Source organism: Lepidothrix coronata, unplaced genomic scaffold (genome assembly GCF_001604755.1).
Source record: "Lepidothrix coronata isolate B3197 unplaced genomic scaffold, Lepidothrix_coronata-1.0 Scaffold38, whole genome shotgun sequence".
In the NCBI taxonomy this organism is placed as follows: Eukaryota; Metazoa; Chordata; class Aves; order Passeriformes; family Pipridae; genus Lepidothrix; species Lepidothrix coronata.
In genome coordinates, this window is record NW_016690218.1 from 902,001 (window position 1) to 923,717 (window position 21,717).

Below are 21,717 nucleotides of genomic sequence, written 5' to 3' on the forward strand. Positions count from 1 at the left end.
ACCAAGTGACTTTTAAATGAAGTTTAGCTACAAAAGGTGAGGAACAGTTTATTCTGCCAGCATAACTTCCCAAGCACAAATGATCAGAAACACGTACAGCTATTGATTTCCCATAGTTATTAACTAACAGAAAGTAGTTTATTCCACCTTAACAGTCCTGTTCATTGACCAGTCCAAAAAAAAAAAAAAAAAGTGCTCCAAACAATCTAGCAAATCTCACATCAGCACATGCTCCATTTCCCTTGTAATGTCACTCTCACCTCTGGACATCAAAGAATTTTTACTGCATCTCAATTAACTCCTGGGGTGATATGGAGACACCAACAAAGGATGCAGGGGCTGGGCCCACCTTCCCCTCTCTCAACTCTTCAGATCCATCCCTAGCTCAATTTGACACATTTAATTTCCAATGACTGGATACCTACCTTGCTCTGGCCAGAGGGGTCCCCATCACTGCAGAGCAAGTACCTTCTCAAGGTGTATCAGGTGCTGAGCAGAAGGGTTTTATAGGCACATGATGACCAGGTCTCATCTCTGCATGCGTTTTAGCTGAAACAAAACTGTTCTTCACTTCTATTTCTGCCTTGCCAGTTTAAAGGGATATCACAATCCTGGAATCATGGAATTGTTAAGGTTGGAAAAGACCCTTAAGATCATCCAGTCCAAACATTTACCCAGCCCTGCCAAGACCACCACTAAACTATGTTCCTAAGCACCACATCTACACATCTTCGAAATACTTCCCAGGATGGTGACTCCATCACTTCCCTGGGCAGCCTGTTTCAATGCTTGGCAAACTTGTCTGTGAAAAATTTGTTCCTAATATTCAACCTAAACCTCCTCTGGCACAAATTCAGGCTATCTCCTCTTGTCCTATCACACCTGGTAACCTTATAATGCTGGGAATTTGTCTGAAGGCAGGGTCACCAAGCCCTGCTTGTCAAACAGGATCAGCCAGCAAGCTAACAAGGCCAAATATCAAGTCCAGTCAGAAACAACATAAAAGGTTGCCTGGCTGATGCCAAGAAGCCAATGGACCTGAGCAATTGCTGATCATCATTTCATATTATCTAGTTGTTAACACCAGGACATCGGCGTTTCCAGCCAGAGTGTAGAACAAAGATCCTGCTACTCCTTCTCCATTGGCTTTAATGGCTGCTGCTGCTATTGTCCCCAGAGAGTGCAGAGCTCTGGCTGCTGCCTAAGCAGCAGTAAATCTAACACTGCCAGGAAATGGCTACAAATTAGGTCTGTTCCCATATTGCCAATTAAGCCTAATTAAAATGGGAAAAGAGTTGTCTTTCTTCAAAAGGAAAATAGGTTTTGAGAAAGGCACTAACTTGGATGTTATTGGTCTGATTCCTCTTTTTCTTCTGCTCCTCCTCCTCATCACAGAGATCCAGATCCGTTAACTGAAGTTTTTGACAGGAAAGCCATGCTGTATTTAGGGTTTGCTTGCCCCAGCCTTGCTCTGCACTTTGGTAGCCCACGGCAGCCCAGGCTCCTCAGCTGCTGGGGCTGCACTCTGGGACCCAGAAACATGCAGCATTGTTCCACCAAAAATGCACTGCTCATAACAGAGAGCAGAGCAGCCTGCTCTGCCACAGGGTGGAAGAGGAAGCACCCAAAAAAGCAAGGGGCTGGCCTGTGCACCAGCTGTAGATGAGAAACAAGCCCATGCTCTCCCTACCAAATATTGAAGAGGAGAAAAGGAAGCTCAGAGTGGACCTTATTGCTCTCTGCAACTACCTGAAAGGAGTTTGTAGTGAGCTGGGGATTGATCTGTTCTCCCAAGTAACATGAAATGGAACAAAGATATTAGGAAGAATTTCTCCACACAAAGGGTTGCCAAGCACTGGAACAGGCTGCCCAGGGAAGTAGTTGAGTCACTATCCCTGGAAGTATTTTAAAGACATGTAGATTGCCGACATGTAGGCAATTAGGAACATGCTTTAGTGGTGGCTTCACAGTGCTGGGGGTAGGACTCAATGGGACTCAATGACCTTAAAGGTCGTTTTCAACCTAAACCATTCTACGATTTTAATCTGTGATTCTTTGATGATCTACAGCACAACAATCTTGAAACCAGGGGTTCACCCTGCCTTTCCCCACTAGCTCCAGTTCAGTGCAGACACAGTGCAATGCTGCCATCCCATGCCTTTGGAAACTCTGACCCGGGAATCGCACCCTCTCCCCTTCAAAACCCACTTAAAGGTCAAGAGATATTTATTTTTTTAATAAATACATTTTTTGATCTTCTAGCCTCAGAGTTCGTGCAATGTATCTGAGTCACTGGCTAAGTTTTGTCCTGGAAAAGGACTTCAGAAATTGAAAGCTGAGCACCTCACAGCATCCCCTAAACTGGGTCCCCAAACCAAGGCCACAGAAGTGCTGGATCAGGCCAGCTGAAAGGGCCATTAGCACAGTCTCCTGCCTCCAACAGCAGACACCTTGGGAAGGGTTTAATGACCAGGACCAGTTTCCTCATGAACCAGAGGAGATGCCTTTGAGCATGGTACCTCCAGCTGATTCCTCTCCTATGAAGCTGCACCATTACTTTTCAAAGTGTTGTGAGGGTTTGGCAGCCCCTGCACCCCAAGAAGATGAGCCCCACCATTTCCAGGCCATGTAAACAGTACTTCATTCTGCCTGTTTGAACACAGTAGCAAATGATTTATCTGCTGCTCATGGCACTTGCATTACAGAGACAATGAATGGTCTTATGCACCTGTACTCTACCATCATTGTAGGCAGCTCTTTTCCAGACTAAGATATCCTATGATTCCTCCACCAGAAACTGCCCAGAAAACTTTGATCATCTTTGCTGTCTTTCTCTGCACATTTTTCTACTCTTCTGTGGGTGGAAGAAGGTGGGTGTGGCACCCTCGGGGCAGCCCTGACGGTACCAACGTTGGCTGTGAGCCTCTGCGTTTGCGGAGGAAAACAATCTCCTTTGCAGGAGGGGTTTAACACCTCCAAAGCAAGCTGTGAGCTGGTGTGGCATCACCAGTCTCACCTACAAAGTGATGCATTGTACTTTGGTCTCTTAGTTGAAGGCATTTGCTGGTTGGGAGAGCTGGTCAGACAGGAGTCTGCAGTTCAATCCTGCCATCTGCAGCTCCCGGCTGGAACTGCTGGAGATTGTCGTGCCCCACAGGCAAGCTCCCGTCTGGGGATAGGCAAACAACGCCTTATTTAAACTACCTTCTTCGGAGACGTTTCTCTGTTTAAAATTCCCAGAGGTAAGAACAGAAGAAAAAGGGATTCAAGAGGAATGAATATACTGAAAATGAGATAAAGTCTTTTCTCTAATGATTAAATAGCTAAAAAACTCACCCCTTAATTGAAAAATTAAGATGAGATTAGCCTCAGGGGTTTGTCTGCTTATCAGGAGTACAGGGGGCTTATACTGTACTATATATATCTGTTTCTCAGATGTTCTTATCCAATCTGTCGATTTTAAGGGGGAAAAAATGTTTGTTGAAATATTTTGGCCCAGGAAATTCCTACTTGCCAAAGCTTTGCATGCCTTCATTGCTTTTTCATAGAATCATGGAATGGTTGAGTTGGCAGGGACCTTAAGGATCATTTGGTTCCAACCCCCCTACCATGGGCAGTAATGCCTTTCACTAGACCAGGCTGCTCAAAGCCCCATCCAGCCTGGCCTTGAATACTTTCAGGGATGGGGCATCCACAATTTCTCTGGGCAACTTGTGCCAGTGTCTCCTCACCCTCACAGTAAAGAATTTCCTCCTAGTATCTAATTCAAATCTACCCTCCTTTAGTTTAAAGCCATTCCTCCTTGTCCTGTCACTGTAGGCTCTTGTGAAAAGTCCTTCTAGTTTCTTGTAGCTCCTTTTAGGTACTGGAAGTTGCTACAAGGTCTCCCTGGAGACTTCTCCAAGCTGAACAACCACAACTCTCTCAGCCTGTCTTCATCAGGGAAGTGTTCCAGCACCTTTATTTTTGCAGGCAGACTGTTTCGAGCTTGCCTGTTTCTCCAAAGAATGAGTGCAGGCGGATCACCGGAAGTAGTTGGTAAACATTTGTTTGGACTCATAAAATCCAGCCATCAAGCAGTGCTTGAAGAGGTTGGTAAGAGGACATCATGATAACTTTGACCCTAAGTGCCACCAAAATGATTCTTCTGCTGGTGTGTTCCTCTGAACCACCCCTGGCTGGGTCCCACCTTAACTCCAGTAGCTATCATAATTCCCATCCAGACCTCACCACTTCAGATCCATGTGCTGGAGGAGAACATTGTGCTCTATCCATCTGAACTCCTTTATTATACATGACATGGCACGTCCCTGGATTAATGGTGTCTTCTTTTAATCAGAGCATATCTTGTCAAAAAACCGAGAAACAATCTGTTCCTGACCTATAAATTACTACTTCTGACTTTCTACCACTGGGTACACTTGAGCCTCAGGCCTTTCTAGAGGCTTTCCCATTCTTCAGTTAAAAGTAAAGGGGAATTTTGGAAATCCTGTCCCTTTTTTTATGGACTAACTGTGGGACTAAAGAAGGAAATAACTCTTCCAGGCCTCAGTTGACTCAACAGAATCAGTTTATCCATAAAGTGTCTTGAAAGCCATGAATATCTCTATAAAGATCTAATGCCAGTTATATCAAATATCCAAAGACTTTTGCTCAGCATCTCATGCAAAATTGCCATCTCAGTAACAGCAGTCTGTTCATTAGAGAAATGATTTTTTATAATGTGTGACTCATGAATCCCTCTAATGTAGGTCAGTGGGAATGTGTGTCAATCCACCACCAGCCTGGCAGCACAGAGGGCATATCCTGGGGCCACGGCTGTGATGGCTCAGCATGGATATCACATAGTTTCCTGAACATTTCAGCAGCTTTGCAAGCAGCTTTGGGCCCTTGCCTTCCTCAAGTTGGTGCTTCCAGCTCAGCAAAGCAAAGCTGGTTGCTCAGCCTGTTGTTTCTTGGATGTGGCTAATGTCCAACAGCATGACGCTCTCCCAGCCTCAGGGAGGAGGTGAGTAATAAGACCTTAAAGTGAAATTGCTACAGGGTAAAACCCCAGAAATTATTTTTACAAATGTGGTTTAGTGGAAAAAGGCTTCTTCTATCCCATATTCTTAATTTGGCTTTAAAACTAGCCTGCTGTCTATGAAGAAGTGCCCGCAGTGTCATGCCTTCTTGTCTCAGCGGCAGAGATGAGCGATTGCAGATGTCTGCCTTTCCTAGGACTTGTTCACATTAAATGAACATTAAGTAGGAGAACTGGATCTGTCACCTGCTTCAATAGCTGAGCCAAAAATGCTGTTTCCCAACATCTGTTAGCCTGAAGTTGTCAGGTAAGTTGTCTGTTAATGCCTGGAGGGAGACAGAGTTTATAAGTCCTCCATAGGGTTAGCTCTGTCAGCACCAGGAGCAGCATCAGAGCCTGCAGGAAACATACTTTCCCATGGATAAGGTGACCCCAGATGGCATGCAGGAGTATGCCAAGATCTCTTAGCTTGTCTGGTGTGACTTTCCCAGGCCCCGGTGGTTTTGTTTCAGGACAGTGAGACACACAAACCTCCCCAGAGCATCTCTGCAGCCACTTTTGGAGCAGCCGCTTGCTGGAGGGGTTGGTGCTTGCACCAGGCAACCTCTGCAGTGGCACAGAAAGTGCTGCCTTTGCTTCTCTGTACACAGGCCCATACATGTCCGACTTTATACTCTCTGGTCCTCCTTCTTTATTCCACCAATGCCACGGAGTGTCTTCCTGCCCCATCAAAGTCCTGGGAGTTTCTGATGCCTCTGTTTTGGGAAGGAGGAGTGATGTCAACCCCTCCCCAGGCCAGAGCCAACACCCAAAGGAGCAGTTTGAAATGCTGAGTGCTACAAAGACCAGAATTCCCCTGTGCTACCTTTAATGAGAATTCAAATAATAGATGATACATAAGGTATAATGCTTAATATGAAATTTTCTCTGGCCTTTCCCTGGACACTCACAATATTGCATAAGCAGACCCAATTGAACTTTCAAGCCCCTTCTTTTGCCACTTGCAGACACCAAAGCATTCATACTGTATGCAGCTGAAATTAAATGTCTGAGGTAAAGCCTGATCACTGCTGTTGGCTTCAGCTGGTTTCACCAAAGCTTGGTGTTTCTAACAGACTAGGATCTCAGCATGGTTTTCCTGAGGTCGTGCTCCCTGTGCCTGGCAAGCGGGGCCCAGAAGAGCATGTCCAAGTCCACAACAGCACATTGCTTTCCCTTTGGCTTCCTAACATCTTCAGCCTGGTTGGAAGGCTTCAGCCAATGGACCTCAGTGGGAATGAATGACATCTGGGGGCCACAGGTCAGGTGTCCAGTTCATCTTCTAAGTTTTATTAAACATTGTGCTGGCCATTACCAATTACCTTCAAAGCCTGAAACTGTATTTTTTTTCCAATGGGAGGAAAAAAAATCCCTTGGTTTCTTCTGATGAAATAATGAAAAGTGAAGCTTTTATGCCAGTGCCTAAGAGAAAAAAGAAAGTACCTGAAAAAGAAAAATCTGGCACTTACAGCTGCTATTTTCTTTTAACCATTCTTCTTGCCATCCAGTAAAATCAAGACAACCTGACAACCTCAATTTCATTCCACATCTCCTTTCACCTCTGAGCTCTAAATCATGTGGAATGCTAGTTTGGAAAAAAAACCCTAAATGACTAGACACATTAGAAGTTCTGTATATTAATGACTGTGTTTAGGTTTTGCAAATCATACACACCATTAGTGAACAAAACATCTTTCTGCCCCATGGATGCAGGTGTTACCTCTGTCCCTCAGAGATAAAGAAAAAGGGGTTTTAGGCCATGAAATCCGAGGATGATGGAGAAAGTTCGCCCCACGGCTGTGCCTCCCACCTTGTCCCAGCATTTCTCCCTGCATGGAGCTGGGAGTTATCATTACAGCCCAGCTCCTTGGCATCAGGCAAGCAAAACAAATGAAGAGGCAAGGACAGTGGATATAAGACACAGGATGAGCAAGAGCCATTCCTCCCACTTTTCACATTTTCACTTTTCAATCTTCCCACAAATTTTTCATTGTGAGAGAGCTCTACTCCACTAAGCTGCTCTTTTCCTGATTTCAGACTAGAAGATCATTTGCAATCTGCTCTGCTGACTCAAAATGCCTATGGGATATCACCCTAGAGAATACACATTGTATTGAATACCAAGTACCCTTCATACAGGCAATAGTACTCCCTCCTTCTCTCCATGGTAGGCATTTCAGCTCAAACCCTGGGAATGCTTCAGGAGATGCATTCATCATCTGGCTGAATAATTCAGCTTATGGAGATGATACATTTCCTCCCCCTTTCTTGAATGCATTGCTTTTAAATGCATGATACTGTTTGCACAATAATCTTTCATCTTGCACAGCTAGCCTCAATACAGAGGTGTTTCTGTGGCAGCTTTGCATTTGATGCTAGATGGTAGCAAATATAATGGATGGCATGTAAAGCAAGGAAATAATATTTCCTCAAGTGGAAAGCTGTATGTTTTATTTAATCAGCACCGGCCTCATATGGGCCAGTTTTTCTCTCTGGGAAGGGACATGGATTGGTTCTCCCAAACCTTTGCTGTCCCAGAATTTCCGTGAGGTGCTACAACAAAGATCCTTCCTGTGGTGGTTCAGGGAAGAAGGGCAAGGGAAGGACTTGGATTTAAGTCTTGCAGTACTTCGCCCTTAGGGTGTGAATACACTTCCCAGGGGCTTTCTGAGTGACTGGTTTCTGCCTGACAAGTGCTGTGAGCAGTAAGAGACTGGAGCTCAGGCCAGAGAGCCTCTAGATGTCACTGCCAGGCAGCAGAAATGGACCCCAGTGCCACAGCAGGCTGGGGACACCCGGCCCAGGCACAGCTGGCAGCACAGCTGGCAGCAGGCACACAGGCAATGGCCAGCTTGGTGGGGGGCATTGGGAAACCTGCCCTGGAAAGGCTGATGCACTCTCAGACTGCCTGGGCATCCCCCTCCCCAAGGCTGAAAAGCTGCAGCTATCACAGAGTGGGACCAGGTGTAAGGAGTGCAGCTAGAAATTGCAGGATAAGGTATTTCATGTAAGGAATTGACAGGTAATAGTAAAATATTTCAGCTACAACCCTGCAGCAAAGACAAGTGCTAAGGCTAAGCATGATAATGCCAAACACAGCTGGTAATCCCCACCAGAGAAATGATCCCAACTTTTGTCTGTGCTCCTGCTGAGCTACCTAAGTATGGGAGGGAGGTCACTCTTGCCAGGATTTCCATCTGCCTCCTACTCAGAGAAGGACAGGTACCTCTTTTGAGAAAGGGTCACATCTCACTGAAGGTGGCAGGAAGGGCTGAGCATTCCCAGGCACCCCTCCAGGCTGCACCCTGGAATACCAGTCCCTCACTGCTGCACCCTTGGCCAAGAGATGCCTGTGACTCTGCAGCTCATGGACAGGGCATTTGCTGTGGTGTGGCATGATTGGTCCCCACTTTGAGAAATGCATTGCACTAAGAAACAAAAATAAAAATGACTAGTGTGTGCCATAAAGTGCATTGGTCAGTGGGCTGCTCACAGCCAGGGTCAAACCCAGCCTTCCCTGCTTCAGCCATTGAAGCTGAAGGTTATGGAATAATGTGCCTTTTTTTTTCCCCTGAAAAGTGTGAAAGTTATTCTGTATAAATTGCAGCAGTTTCTCTGTGAGAAACTGAGGCACAGCCAACGATGGAGAGGGAGGTTCAGTTACTTCAAAACTGGCCATGGAGACTCCCATACCACAACAGCAGGATGTGTTCACTGAGACAGGGATATCAAAAGCATGGCCTCTAGGGCATCTGGGAAAGCCTTGATCCAGGCTGCATGTTCTGGAAACACCTTCAGAAGCAGGTAAGACATGCAAGAGCTTCCTCCTCTGTCCATCCTGAGATGACTTGGGCACGGCCTCTGCCAGGCAGATGTGAGACATGGGCCTCTGAGTCTCAGAAGAAGGGCAGTTAACAGCAGGGCTTTGAGATCTACATCCAGAGATTATGCTTGCAGGGTCAGCTGTCACCACTTCTGCACCAAAGTCCTTCTAATGCTAATGGTTGGCTTAGATCCTACCTAATTTCATCAGCTCTATATCCCATCTTCAGTGCTAGGGAGCTCAGCATCACTAATCTCATCTGCTTCAGCTTCTCCTTCTTCACATTGCCTGCTTCTTACTCTCTTGAGGGTTTTAGCCTCATGAAGATTTAAAAATAGAGCATTTGTTTGAGGTCCTGCTCTTCAATTTCTAACAGCAGATTCTCTTAAGGCTTTTCAGACTTGTGTCCCTGAGGACTGGAAACTGATTTTAATCAAAAAAATTAGAGATGATATTATCATAATTGGATGATTCTCAGAGCTTTCACAAATGCCAGAAACCTCATGGGGATCACACTAACATTTCAGAGCTGGCAAACACAGATGAAGGGGCACTGAAGATTTTAATAGGGGAACCATCCCCATAAAGTTGGCCTTCACAGCTTAATCACACAAAGATGAGATGTAGAAGTTTTCCCTCTTTATCTAACACCCCACTGATCTGAGCTGCCTTTGTTTTCAATGTTGGCCCCTGTGTTTTTGAAATGTATTAAGCTTCTTGTTGCTTTTGGAAATAACAGTCACTGCTGTATTATGGCCAAATCATTGTTTTTCTCCCTATTGACCCTCTTTTTTTTTTTTCTTTTCAGGCTACCAAACACCCTTGACTTTGCTTGTGGGATGGTTAATCAACAAGTCTGTCACAATGATGGATTCCTCCTGAATTGTTGCTTAATTAGCTTGGTTGGAGGTATAAATCAAGTGGAATACCAATTCTTCCAATGCCACAGACAGGCAGCCACGCTCAGCTTGACAGCAGTGAGTTATTACTCTCTGCCCCAGTGCAGGATCAGCACGCAGGCGCCAGCCCGCAAACAAAAAGGGGCTGCATGTTTGTCCCTGAGACCACTGGTGTGCACAGACCACAGAGGCCACACACACCTGAGAGAAGGTTGGTGGGATGCAGGTGAAGGTGGGCTCTGGCTGGCAGTGTCTGCAGGGCACCGGCTGCAGAGGGTCTGTGCGCGGGCACACATGTGCGCCTTTGCATGGGAAGGGCATCATCCCCAGCGCCTGCTCACAGGGAGACAACTCCTGCATTGGTGATGTCTCTCACCTGGGATGTCTGGTGTCTGTGCTAGCCTTTTAATGAAGAAGAGACATTTCAGTCTCTGGCCAGACTAAGTTATGAGACAAGGATCTCTGTCTCATGACAAGCAGAATTGCCTTCTGCAGAAAAGCAATTACGCATTGTAACAAAAGAAGTAATACATTGTCTGCAAATTAAGATTTTTAAGATTGATCCTAATAGCTTGGTATTTTTATAGATAGGACTTTCACACAACAAGAATGTATTTGAACCAGTTGACTTGAGCTGAATTTTTCAATTTTAACAGAGGTGACTTCTGTGTCAGCTTATTCCCAGCAGGTCTGAGCTGTTTTGAGCATCCCTGACCTCTGTAGTGGACATCATCCAGAAGTACTTCAAGATTTCTACTTACCTTTTTTGGACTCCCAGGCTAAACTAAACATGCATACTTCTCTGAAATGGATCTACTGATATGCCTTTTTTAGCAAAGCATATTTTTTTTCCCATGGCCATATTTTTTATTCATCTTCTCTCTTTGCCAACAATTTCAGAGAGCTTAATCACTGATTAATGATTTCAGGTGGGACGCGTAATCACATTTTCAAAAAGGAATCAGTTTGTTTAAAAGTTACTGAAAAATATTAGAATAGTCTCATTTTACTGATCTCACTTGCACTTCATTTTCAGTGGAAAAGTGGGTTCAGTGGCCCCTCTTGCACAGGGCTTAACATGCATGAGTAAAGCTCTCCAAGCCGCTAAATGAGACAGTGATGCAGATTCACCTAATGATAACAAAGTCTCTTCTTTACCTTGTGATGTACTTATTTCTCCAGTGTGTAACATCTCACTGCCAAATGGGTAAATACGTTGTTAGCGTGCAGATGCCTCAATGGAAACTTGTACTGAGGGTCTGGGTGAGGCACAGTGTGAATTATATTGCCATGGCAACCCTGAATTTCTTTCATCCATTGACATTTGCATCCTTCTTTTTTGGCATTTTCACAGAATCTTCAAAGATTATTTTTTTCAATAGTTGAGTAGAATAGATCACTAAATTTGCTGTTATCACCATGATAAAAAGGTATGAAAATGAAGTTCACTGTGGGTACAGAAAGGTTACAGTTATTTTGCAGATTTAAGTTAAATTTGTGAGTGTGAATTATGTCTGAAGAAGCTCTACATTTTTTAAAACATCAGGACAGAGGAAGAAAATGCAGTTCAGATAAACTTGTCTCTTCCCAGACAGTCCTGATATAGATGTTGGAAGTCAGAAAAAAACACTGAACAATCTGTTCAACATCTCTAATATGCCTCCTCATTGCTATAGCAAATAAAATGGAATCCCTATAGATGAACTCAAATATGCTCAAGACTTTTTTTAAAAATAATTTATTCATAAAAAGTATAAATAAAATCAAAAATCTTCTGGTGTTATCTATGAATTATGACTAATTTCTTTAATCTTTTTCTGGCATTTAGAAATGGCACACAAGCAAATTAAGAAATAATTCAAATAAAACTCTGTCTGAATTGTTTTTGTAACCTACACAATACACAGTCCTTCCACACAAAAGGCATGTTGTTATTCTTATTTGCAATTGGGTTAATGGAGCTGTTCCTGACTTCTGTGCAGGTTCTCCTGATGAGGAGAACTAGCCGTACTATTTACGGGAAGAGGAGAGGAGATTGCTTGCCCAGACCACTAAATACTACCAGCTTGCCTAGAGATCACTCTCATTAGCTCCTCTTCTCTCTCCAATGCAACTCCAGTTTGCCTGAAAAGGACTCTTTATCCCAACATCTGAGTACTATCCAGTGTAACCAACCAAATTGCCCAAAACCACTCCTTCGCAGTGGTTTTTCAAGAACCCCACGGATGGCTTTTGTATGGGATGGCCTTGGGCAGTGTTCTACGAAGGAGCAGAGAAGCCACCTAGAACAGAGGTAAAAACACTCACTCAAAACACAGACAGCTTCAGGTCAGTCTTTAGGAATCACTAATGAGAATATTTTTTCCAAGGGAATTTTTTTCAGCGGATGTCAAGCGTGTTTTTCCACATCACTCATAGTTCACTAGGCTCTAGTTTAAACAGTCTCAGTCCTCTGAGGGGTCGTGTGCCATGACTGCCCAGTCTCTGGCTGCAAGTGTCTGCTAAATTGCTCAAGTGAACTGCTTACAAACACCCTACAGGCAGGATTTCATTCCAAACCGGTAAGTGAAAATTATGATTAATTATATATTCCCAGAAGTTATGATCAGTTTATGAATGATTCATGAAAGGGGAAAAAAAAAGAAGACTAAATGCACTATGAATATAATTTGCAAGCAACAATTTAAGCAACTTCATCTCCAAAAGTGAAGTCCTTCTAGCCTCATATTTACCTAATGATAGTCTGCAGTGCAAGTGCTGTGTTGTGAATATTCTGTTTCCACACATCAACACATCAAAATGCAGGTTTGCACTGTCCAAAGCTCTCCAAATGCAGAGGGCAAACTTTTTGAACAAACAACTGTGTGCAAACAGAGATCAGAAGGGTGAAAGCATCACAGTGTTGAGTGATAAAGCCCAACTCCTGCTGCAGATGGACCCACTGGATGTAACTAGGAGCCAAGATAGAAGAGCAGCTGGGCAAGAATGCCGTCCTGGAGCCAAGGGTGAAAGACATGGAGGCATGCCTGCTTTGGGCCTGAACCTGCCATGCTTTCTCCCTGGGGGAGTGTAATTTACACCCTAGTTATACATTTCCCCTTACAACTTCTCACCAAAGCTGGCATCCAGTGTCAACTGCCTTCAGAAATAGGGTGTGAAACACCAGAGATGCTGTTCATGTATTATTTATTATTGTAATTCCTGTCTATCGGAAGGCTCATCTGAATGCATTTCCTGGATTTCAATAGATGTCCTGGGTTTGGTTTGGGGTTTTTTTTGTGGGGGTTTTGAGTTTTTTCACTCCATTTTTGAACCGGCTTGATAAGGAATGTGTCTGACTGCCCAAGGATGCTCCATGAATTCCTGGGGTCAAAAATGGCAGGAGGCTACTGGCTCTGCACTGCACATTTTCTCTAATTTCTTCCCTGTTTGCTCCTCAGTGACAAATGTCTGGGACCAGCACTAACACTTTAACCAGTGCAGCTGCGAACAGTTACATCCCAGAGGGTCAGTAGAGGCACGATGGCGAGACGGTTTATGGATGTATAAACAGAGCAAGTGTTGCAGGAAAAGGCAGAATCCTTCATGAAAACTAAGTAGCAAAATTGGAAAGTCCAGGTAAACTTCAGAGGAAAAAAGCCCCTCTCTAGTCCTGACATGCAGGGACCAAACATGAAGTGAAGCACAAGATGGGGACTGTTGTTCAAAGGTAAACTAAATCACATAATTCAGTTAAAAGTGTGGAATCAGAGTGACTAAGAAATCTAAGTGACTTCATATACCCACCCTCTACTTGACTTTACATTTGCTGCAGCTATGTAAGATATGCAGGGGTAATTGTACCTCTCAGAAGAAGACCAAAAAAAAGTTCTGCTTGCTGATCTGTTGAAAATTTATTACCTCAGGTGGGAACCAGGGGCAAGTGGCTAGCTGAGCCATTGGTGTCTGTGTAACTGATAAGGCGATCACCAATTCCCCAGAAAAAATAGCTCTAAATCCAAATCCCTTGGCAGCCCCTCTCCAGCCCTGCTCATGCCACAGCTCTCACCTTTCTCTAATATAATCCCAGGGTGAGCTTCTGTAAGGCCCCCACTCACATTCCCTGTGTCCACTGTAAGGGCACCCACCCCCTCTTCTCAGTTTGTATAGTACTGAGATTTCTTACCATGAGCTCTGACATTCCTTTAGGTGTACATGACAAGAGTCAGCCACTGCAAAAAGGACAAGAAAAGGTACATTTAGATAGTGATGTTACACTGAGTCTTCAGACGTGTCTTGGTGCCTTCAGGCTCTGACTCAATGACTATGGTCCTTTTGTCCTGCACAGGATAGTTAAGGAGTTTTGGAATTGCCTTTTCCCCTTATTACAATTCAGACCCAGAAACACTTTCCATATGTTGCTTTCCATGATAAATTATTGCAGCAGCTGCAGCAGGACCAATTGCTGGGAAAGGACGGCACCTGCCTGATTGCAAGTGGAAAGGATAGCAACCTCTGGGAATCTGCTTATCCTACAGACTACCCTAAAAAACAGGTTCAGGTCTTCTGCTTGCAAACTGTGCTCCGCCCCTGGTGCAAAACAGATTTAATGAACTGTGAGCCACTGCACTAACCACAGAGTGTAAACAGGAGCCGGCAAGATTGTAAAAGGTTTTTTTAAAAAATCTTTTTAAACACTAGGTTGTCAAATAACAGTCCCCAGACTGATAAAATGCAGCACTCAGGCATATCACTATGGAGCACAGCAGGATTTTTGCTTCAGACTAACTGATAAAAAGCTTGATGTATCCCCATTCAGCTTGCTATCCTTCAGGCTGTGCTTTTAAGACAAACAGCAGCAGCAAACATTTGTCTGCTATTTCTTTCTTAAAACCAAGATGTTTTGCAATTCAGGATTAACAGATGGGGCAGTAAGAAATGAGGGCATGGATTTTATTATTTTCTTTTGTCACTTCCTCAAAGTCACTTTGAGCAATGTTTCCAGCAATGACAGGCTGGTGCATCAGTAAGGGAAGCCTCTGGGCTTTGGCCATGGATGGCCACCCCTGAGCTGTGCTTGCCCCCGCGAGGCTTTGTGACTGGACCAGGGAACCCCAGGGAAATATCTCCACATATTATGCACCTCCTGCCAGGCAAAACATTCACCACTGTTGGTGTCAGAGGCAAAAGCCCTCTGGAGGGGAGGGGAAAGGAGGGGAGGAGGGGAGGAGGGGAGAGGGAGAGGGAGCATTCTTACCTCCATTGCCGTCATCGACATTTGTGATCCGCCCTCTGCTAAGTTTTGAAATGCATCTAAGGGCAGTACAAAGAAAATCTTATTTCATGAGGAGGAAGCAGGAATGCAAAGCAGACATAAGGCAGTGGCAACTGAGGAGCAGAGCTGCAATCCCTGTTCTGGGATGCTCTGCCTGGCTCAGGTGCCTACCTACACTGTCCTGCCTGGCCAAATCTCATTTCTGTGCTTGGTACCCCCTCTGCCTTGGCCCTGGGGTCACAGCCTGGGAAGGCATCCCAATTTCAGGGTTGGAATTTGGAAGAAGTGTATGGACAGGGAGTGCTCAATGTGGCTGCTTTCATCTCCTCTCATAATTTGTTTCGATTGTTTTCCTGCCTGAAGACTGACAGTAGAATGGTGAACTAATGAAACACATCTTCCCACAGGGAAACTTTCTGTTGGTCCTTTTCCATCCTCCCTGGCAGTGAGTGATCACAGTGTGCCCTAAAGAAAGTGATTCTCTTGAAGTCATTAGTATGCCTTGCAAGCTTTTTCCAGGGAATATAAATGCAGATGCTGCTGTTATTCAGCTGGAGTTTGAAATTAACATTGCTGAAAGTTTTTTGACTGAACACTTTGCCATCAGAAAATTTAAATCCATTCGAATATTGATATTCTATGTGCACATTTATATTGCAATTTGTCTAGGAGAAACCTTCAAACCCAAGTGTTTGGATAAACTCAAACCACACCACTTTGAGTTTTTTTATTTATTTTGAAATTACTTTTCTCCTAGAAATGTGCCGTTATAAACAGTAATAAAAAGTTGAAACAAATTTAAGTCTGTCTATCCTTGAATGACATGTTTCTCCAGGAGCCTGTTTCCCAGCCTGAATGAAAAAGACTTGTAATATCATGCATGTTTTGGAACCTGCCCAGCCTTAGAAAAAAGTACAAGGCTGCTGGGAGAGGGTAGGAACAGGGTACAAAGGCTCATTGCTCCTCTGCCCCTTAGGAAGCAACCAGAGCTATTCATATGGTCCAGACTGAAGAGGAAAGCTAACACGGTGAAGCATATCCAGCCTACACTGCTCTGAAGAAAGGCATAGAACAAGGAAATCCCCATATTGCACTCCATCCCTTGACAAGGTTGTATTTGCAGGGCTAGGCTTGCACCCAGCAATCTTTTTAGGAAAAAATGGCAGCGCTGAAATTACCTCCTCTGGGCAGAGGTAAGTGCCTCTTTACTGCTTCATTAACTCCAGTTAAATAGAATTTGCAAAGGAGCTGCTGCTTTTGGTTTGGGTCTCATCTCTGGCTATCTTGAAAGGATGAGTAATGATTTAATGGGACAGATTTTGTCTTCCCTGCTGCATTCACATCATCATAAAGGTTTACTGCCTTTTATTCCCACTTGGCACCCTTATCCTCTCCTGTAACTGACTTATTCACAATGATTTGAAAAGTCTGAGAAATGTATTCCATGTTAAACCCTCTGTAAAATGATAACTGAAAGAGTTGAGAGCATTTTAAGATTCTCATTACAAATAGCAATGAAACTTTTAGAGGCTCCTTTCCACATGGATGTAGATGTTTTGTCTTTATATTCGCACTTACAATGTAAGAGGATCCTTTTTGGATGAAAAAAAATACCATGGTACTAATTTAGGCATAAGAACTTTCATCTACTGCAAGTGACATGTATAATAACAAAAAAATGGGTGTTTACAAGCTATCTTCTTCTTCTTCTTTTTTTTTTTTTTTTTTTTAATGAAAGCATTAAAATCAGGACATGCTCTGACTTTCTGAGCTGCTTCTGCTGTACTCCCTTGAAATGGGAATTTAGGCAGTGTCATCCGAGCGGATCTGCTGACCACTATTGGCCCATTAAACATCAGTGGCAAAAACACATGGGACAAAATGAACACTCATTTCCATGCACTGTTGAAACCCTGCTCATTTCAAAGATGAGATAAATTGCTGTAATGATGTTCTAGCACCAGGGTCACAATTGCTCGCTTTGTTTAACTACCAGTATTTCCAGTCAAAACACTTATTATTAGAGTAGCAAAAATTATGCTTTCGTAAAACAGAATTGCATTCACATTTAGGCAAAGGCTTATTTATTCCTCCTTGCAACTGCCAGACAATAGCTGGATGCAACACAGAGCACGGGTTCGTTATCCACTGAGAAAGATCTCAGACCTTCTCCTTACCAGAAAACTGAGAGAACTTCACTGAAGTTGGTAGGAAAAATATATCTCTCTAGTTTAAAAAAGAAAAAAAAGCCCCTCCCTAGCTGTGATTCAGACTTCTCTGTCTTTTAATAAAAAGAGAAAACTGCCTTCCACTTGAGATGAGGCACTTCACTCCTGTTCACTGAGCATCACTGAAGGCAATGTCCTCTCAGTGGTACCAGCAATGCTTCACACCACCCTGGAGGAAGCTCTGCTGTGGACCATCATGCTCAAGCTTCTGTGGAAGAGCACCAGCACAGGACACATCTTGTTTTTGGAAAACAAGTCTTAGTGCATAGGGGCTTTAAGGACAAGCCTGCAGGGGCCAGGCTAAATTCTCACAGCAGAAAAAGACTGACAGCTGAAGAAGCTTTGGATATACATTGTCATTGCTCCTCAGCAGGGAAAAGCACAGGGCATCTGAGTGTCACTGCAGCCCACAGGCACTTGATGAGCTCTGATGGGACACTGGGGGCCCACCTTCCTTCTGGCCTCTGTCAGTGAGGGCATATCACTGGATTCCCAGCTGCTGCTTTCTCTCAACGCTAAACTGCCCTCTACCCGCCGGTTGCTCCTGTGGGCAGAAGACAAATCTGGCTTTTGACAAACAGGCTGCCCCAAGGGATTCCTGGACCATGCCTGGACTTTGGGCAAGTCTGTAACTTCCAAACTATGCTGTTAGACATGTATTATCATGTGTAGTGTCGTGTCCCTTCCCTCCTGCTGCTGCCCTCCATCTGGCTTTGCAAATTCCCCTGCTGCCACGTCCCCTGCCCGTGCCCAGGCCCTGGTGCTGAGACTCACAGGTCATGGTTTCGAGGCGCAGCATGCAGCACACAAAGTCAGAGAAGCCAATTCTCCCCGCGGCATCGCCGTAGCGCAAGACCAGCAGACGCAGGAGCTGGTCGTTAGTGGCCAGGCCTGTGGAGGGAAGAGGAATGACAGCACTGGAAAGACACTGCAAGATGATGGATGGGCTCTGATGGCCTCGTGCACCCTGCAAAGAAGCTGGGGCTCTCCCTCAGCCCCCCACCCTGTCATGCCAGCTCTCTGCACCCCTGGACAGCAGTCTGTCTTTCCATAGTTTTGTGCCTAAGAGTCACAGTAGGGTAACGGAAAATCAAAGTTGTCTTACTCACTTACTCGGATCGTGGCTTAAGTCAGCAAGCAGGAAACACTGAGCTAACTAATCTAGTATTATCTTGCTTTGCCTTTTTAGCTTTTATTTTCTGTAAGAAAGGGTGGTTTTCTTTGGCTCATAGCTGTTAAAGTCCGAGTGAAGCATTTACAATAGCACTGGCACTTTCTGCTAAACAGGGAGATGCCGCATGCTCATGCTATTATGCAGTACAGCATGCCTGGGATTCTTTATTTTTACATTTTCTCTTCTATTAGAAAATGGCAAAGAGTGCATTTCTTTTTTATTAGCTGATTATTCAGTATTTGTGTCACAGTCTGTTTGGATGGAAATTGGTATTCAATTGAATGAACAAAAATTGCCTTTTAGAATGATTCTTTTATTAGTTAAATAAAGCTACCCTAAATGTGCTGGCTATATAAGAAGAATGATTTAAATATATTTTGCACTAAAAGCTGATTTGCGAAACAAAAGGGAAATTTTCTGCAGAGAGCTGGACTGATAGCTTCGGTTTAATGCCTTCTCTGAGACTTCAGAAAAGTCTCATTTGCTCACTCCCAGTTTTAGTGGCTCAGCTGGATGAGAAGTAACTTTCCTGGCTTTTCAACCAGCTCTAAACTTTTCAGTTTTAAATGAACTCATCATGGAGCTAAATTAGTTGAACAAGCAGAAATAAAAGAAATAGCTTCTCTACACCTGTGTAGGGAGAGATAGAGCTGATGAAGGTGGTTTAGTACCACCACTCGCAAACTCTAGTTGCATGAGCCTAGGTGGAGGTCTCCAGCAGGAAGCAGATACACAAAGCTGAATATTTAAAGAATCTAAATACATTTGGGCTTAAGATACATTTCAAATTAAGGTAAACCTGATTTTAGATTCTTTTCTCAGGAGAAAAAGTTAGTAATTAAAAATAAATCTATTTAATGAAATGTCTTTTTTTATTCTGTTTTTTAACCATTGCCAAGAACCACTGAGGCAGTAAGCAATGAATTCTATCTATTTTTAACCTTTTGAAGAGAGTGGGAATTCAATCAAGCTCTCTCTGGAGAGCAGATTCCAGCAAACATTGTAGTGCTGCTTATGAGATGCTATAATCACGTCTTACACTAGTAAAACACCAACAATTTGTCCTGGTCAGTCTGGGATAAAATTTCTCTGAAATCTGCACACCTGGCAACGTCTCTCAGTTAACCTCATCAACAAGTCCTCTCTGTTCCCGAGACAGATATGTGCAGTTCCTTATTTAAAAGGCTACTCCCCGCTCTGCTTTTAGCCAAGCTTTAAAATACAGATTTAGTTTCCCTATTTTTAAAGGTTATTTTGATGCATTTACTGTTGTCAGTGAGGAGTGTGTAAATACACCAGGCCAGTGCCCCTGCATTTCAGGGCAGCAATGCTGTTATTACAGCTGGCCTGCTTTACTCTGCCCCATCCTTATCATGCTTGGAAGCATTAGCAAAACAGTGAAAATTACACACACACTTCAGTGTTTTGCTGGGAAAAGCACCAAACACTTCAGGGAACAGCTGGCAAAGAACTGTATTTAGATACATTAACACTATTCCCAGAGGCAGCACCAAGCTCCCAAACACCTTCTGGGGTCAGCTGCTCCTTCCTGCTTAAAAGCCAGGACTGGGATCATCCTTTTGCCAAGCCAGATTCAAATGTAGCTGTCTGGCTCAGAAGACAGCAATAATGAGCTTATAATTTTCTTCTTCTTCCCCACTCAAAACTGCCAAACATGTATTGAATTTGCCATTTAATAGTGTCTTTTTATCTCTTCAAATAGCTGCACTGCTTTGGCTGACAGGACTTCTCAATGTACAGTTTTCCTCCCAGTTTTACACTTTAGCATCTTTCTTACAGAATGGACCTGACAGCTTCTCCTTTGACATTTGGCAAGTCAGTGCTGCACTCCTCAGGCACATGCTAATACTCTGCCCACCTCTCAGCCAAAAATAATTTACATATAACATTCCCCGAGCTGATGTGTTCCACGGATAGCAATCCTGCACCAGCTTCCTCTTGGGGACAACATCCCTCCGAGCTCAAAGTAGCCAAATGGGAACTTCTCTAATAAGAGGATTGCTGTGTCAGAGATGCATTTCATACACAAAGTCACCAGAGGGACGACCCAGCTAAACTGCTTCACTCATGTAAACAGCATCCCGTGCACTCACTGCAAGTTTCAGCACTCAGTAGCCAACAGAGGTCAGTGCAAACTAAATAAATGCCTATCACTGTGATTTTCCTTCTAGACTTAGTCACTGCCATGGAGAGAAACTGCAGGAATTGGGGCAAGTGCAAGCATCCACTGTTCCTTGCTTCTTTCCTCTACTGGATATTTCACCCATGACCTAGAGAGACTATAGATAACCTAGTCTGGCCAATGCTGCACTTCTCTGCATCTCTGCTGGCTCCCCAACACAGAGAGAGCTCTGGGCAGAGCTGTGATCTAACTGGCACCTCTGTGAAATCCAAACCACTTTCTCCCTGAATCTCTTTTTTCTTTCCTCTTTCTTTTTCATCCTTTCCTTCACTGGCACAGGGACGAGAAAGGGAGCTGTTCAACACCTATGGATGTACCTGCTGTTTGTATCGCACCCTTCAGTTCAGCAGCATCAAGAAATCCAGAATGGTTTCTGTCTTCCTTCCTGAAGATATCCTAAAAAACAGTGTAAAGGCAGAATTCAAGCCCTTAACACCATTACCCAAATTTACTACCACACCTAATTATGTATGCTTTTCTTCCTTCATAAATAGGCTGCAAGGAAGTTTAACAGATGAGATGGAATGGCCATGACAAGGGAGACCCATTTCCAGAAGTCTCTGACAGAATGTTACTTTGTAAGAAACCCCACAGTTTTGTGCAGGTGGAAGCCTTTTTCCTCACTCTCCCTGTCTTATGAGTGCAAGCAAGCAATGGGGATACTCAACTTCACTGACAAAAAGGCATTGTCCATAACATGTGAAATAAGCCAGGAGTCCCTGAGTCCCAGAATGGTGTGGGGTCATCTTTTCTAACACACGACAAGCCACGCTTGATGTGCTGCCAGTGGGAAGAGCGCTGTTGCTAGATGGGGAACTGGCACCCCATGTCCAAAGTGGCTCAGATTATCTCAAGAGGGATGAAACAAATTAGAGCCCAACGCAGGCTTCAGGAAACCTTCTTGTGCTGCACCAAGACTGAAAGAGAAGGACCTGACACAGAGAAGCTGCTATGCATGTCCCGACTGGGAATTTAGGTGGGACCCTAAATACCGTGCTACTGTTTTCACTGCTTCCAGACCTAATGCTTATCCCGGAGCAGAGACATTTTTCCCAGACAGGCTTTCATCGGATC

At 44.1% G+C, this 21,717-nt stretch overlaps 1 protein-coding gene across 2 annotated transcripts in view; it reads right to left on the reverse strand.

Moving 5' to 3' along the window:
* Positions 1 to 11,591: 11,591 nt before the first annotated feature.
* LOC108496298 (calpain-13-like) overlaps positions 11,592 to 21,717 on the reverse strand; it is a 76,758-nt gene continuing 66,632 nt past the window's right edge. For both annotated transcript variants that reach the window (XM_017812891.1, XM_017812892.1), the window contains 5 exons: positions 20,961 to 21,039; positions 18,041 to 18,157; positions 15,021 to 15,076; positions 13,950 to 13,995; positions 11,592 to 12,066 (listed from right to left, as the gene is read on the reverse strand). In XM_017812891.1, coding sequence (XP_017668380.1) covers positions 13,969 to 13,995; positions 15,021 to 15,076; positions 18,041 to 18,157; positions 20,961 to 21,039 — 279 coding nt within the window. In that variant the 3' untranslated portion in view covers positions 11,592 to 12,066; positions 13,950 to 13,968. The remainder of the gene's footprint in view (positions 12,067 to 13,949; positions 13,996 to 15,020; positions 15,077 to 18,040; positions 18,158 to 20,960; positions 21,040 to 21,717) is intronic.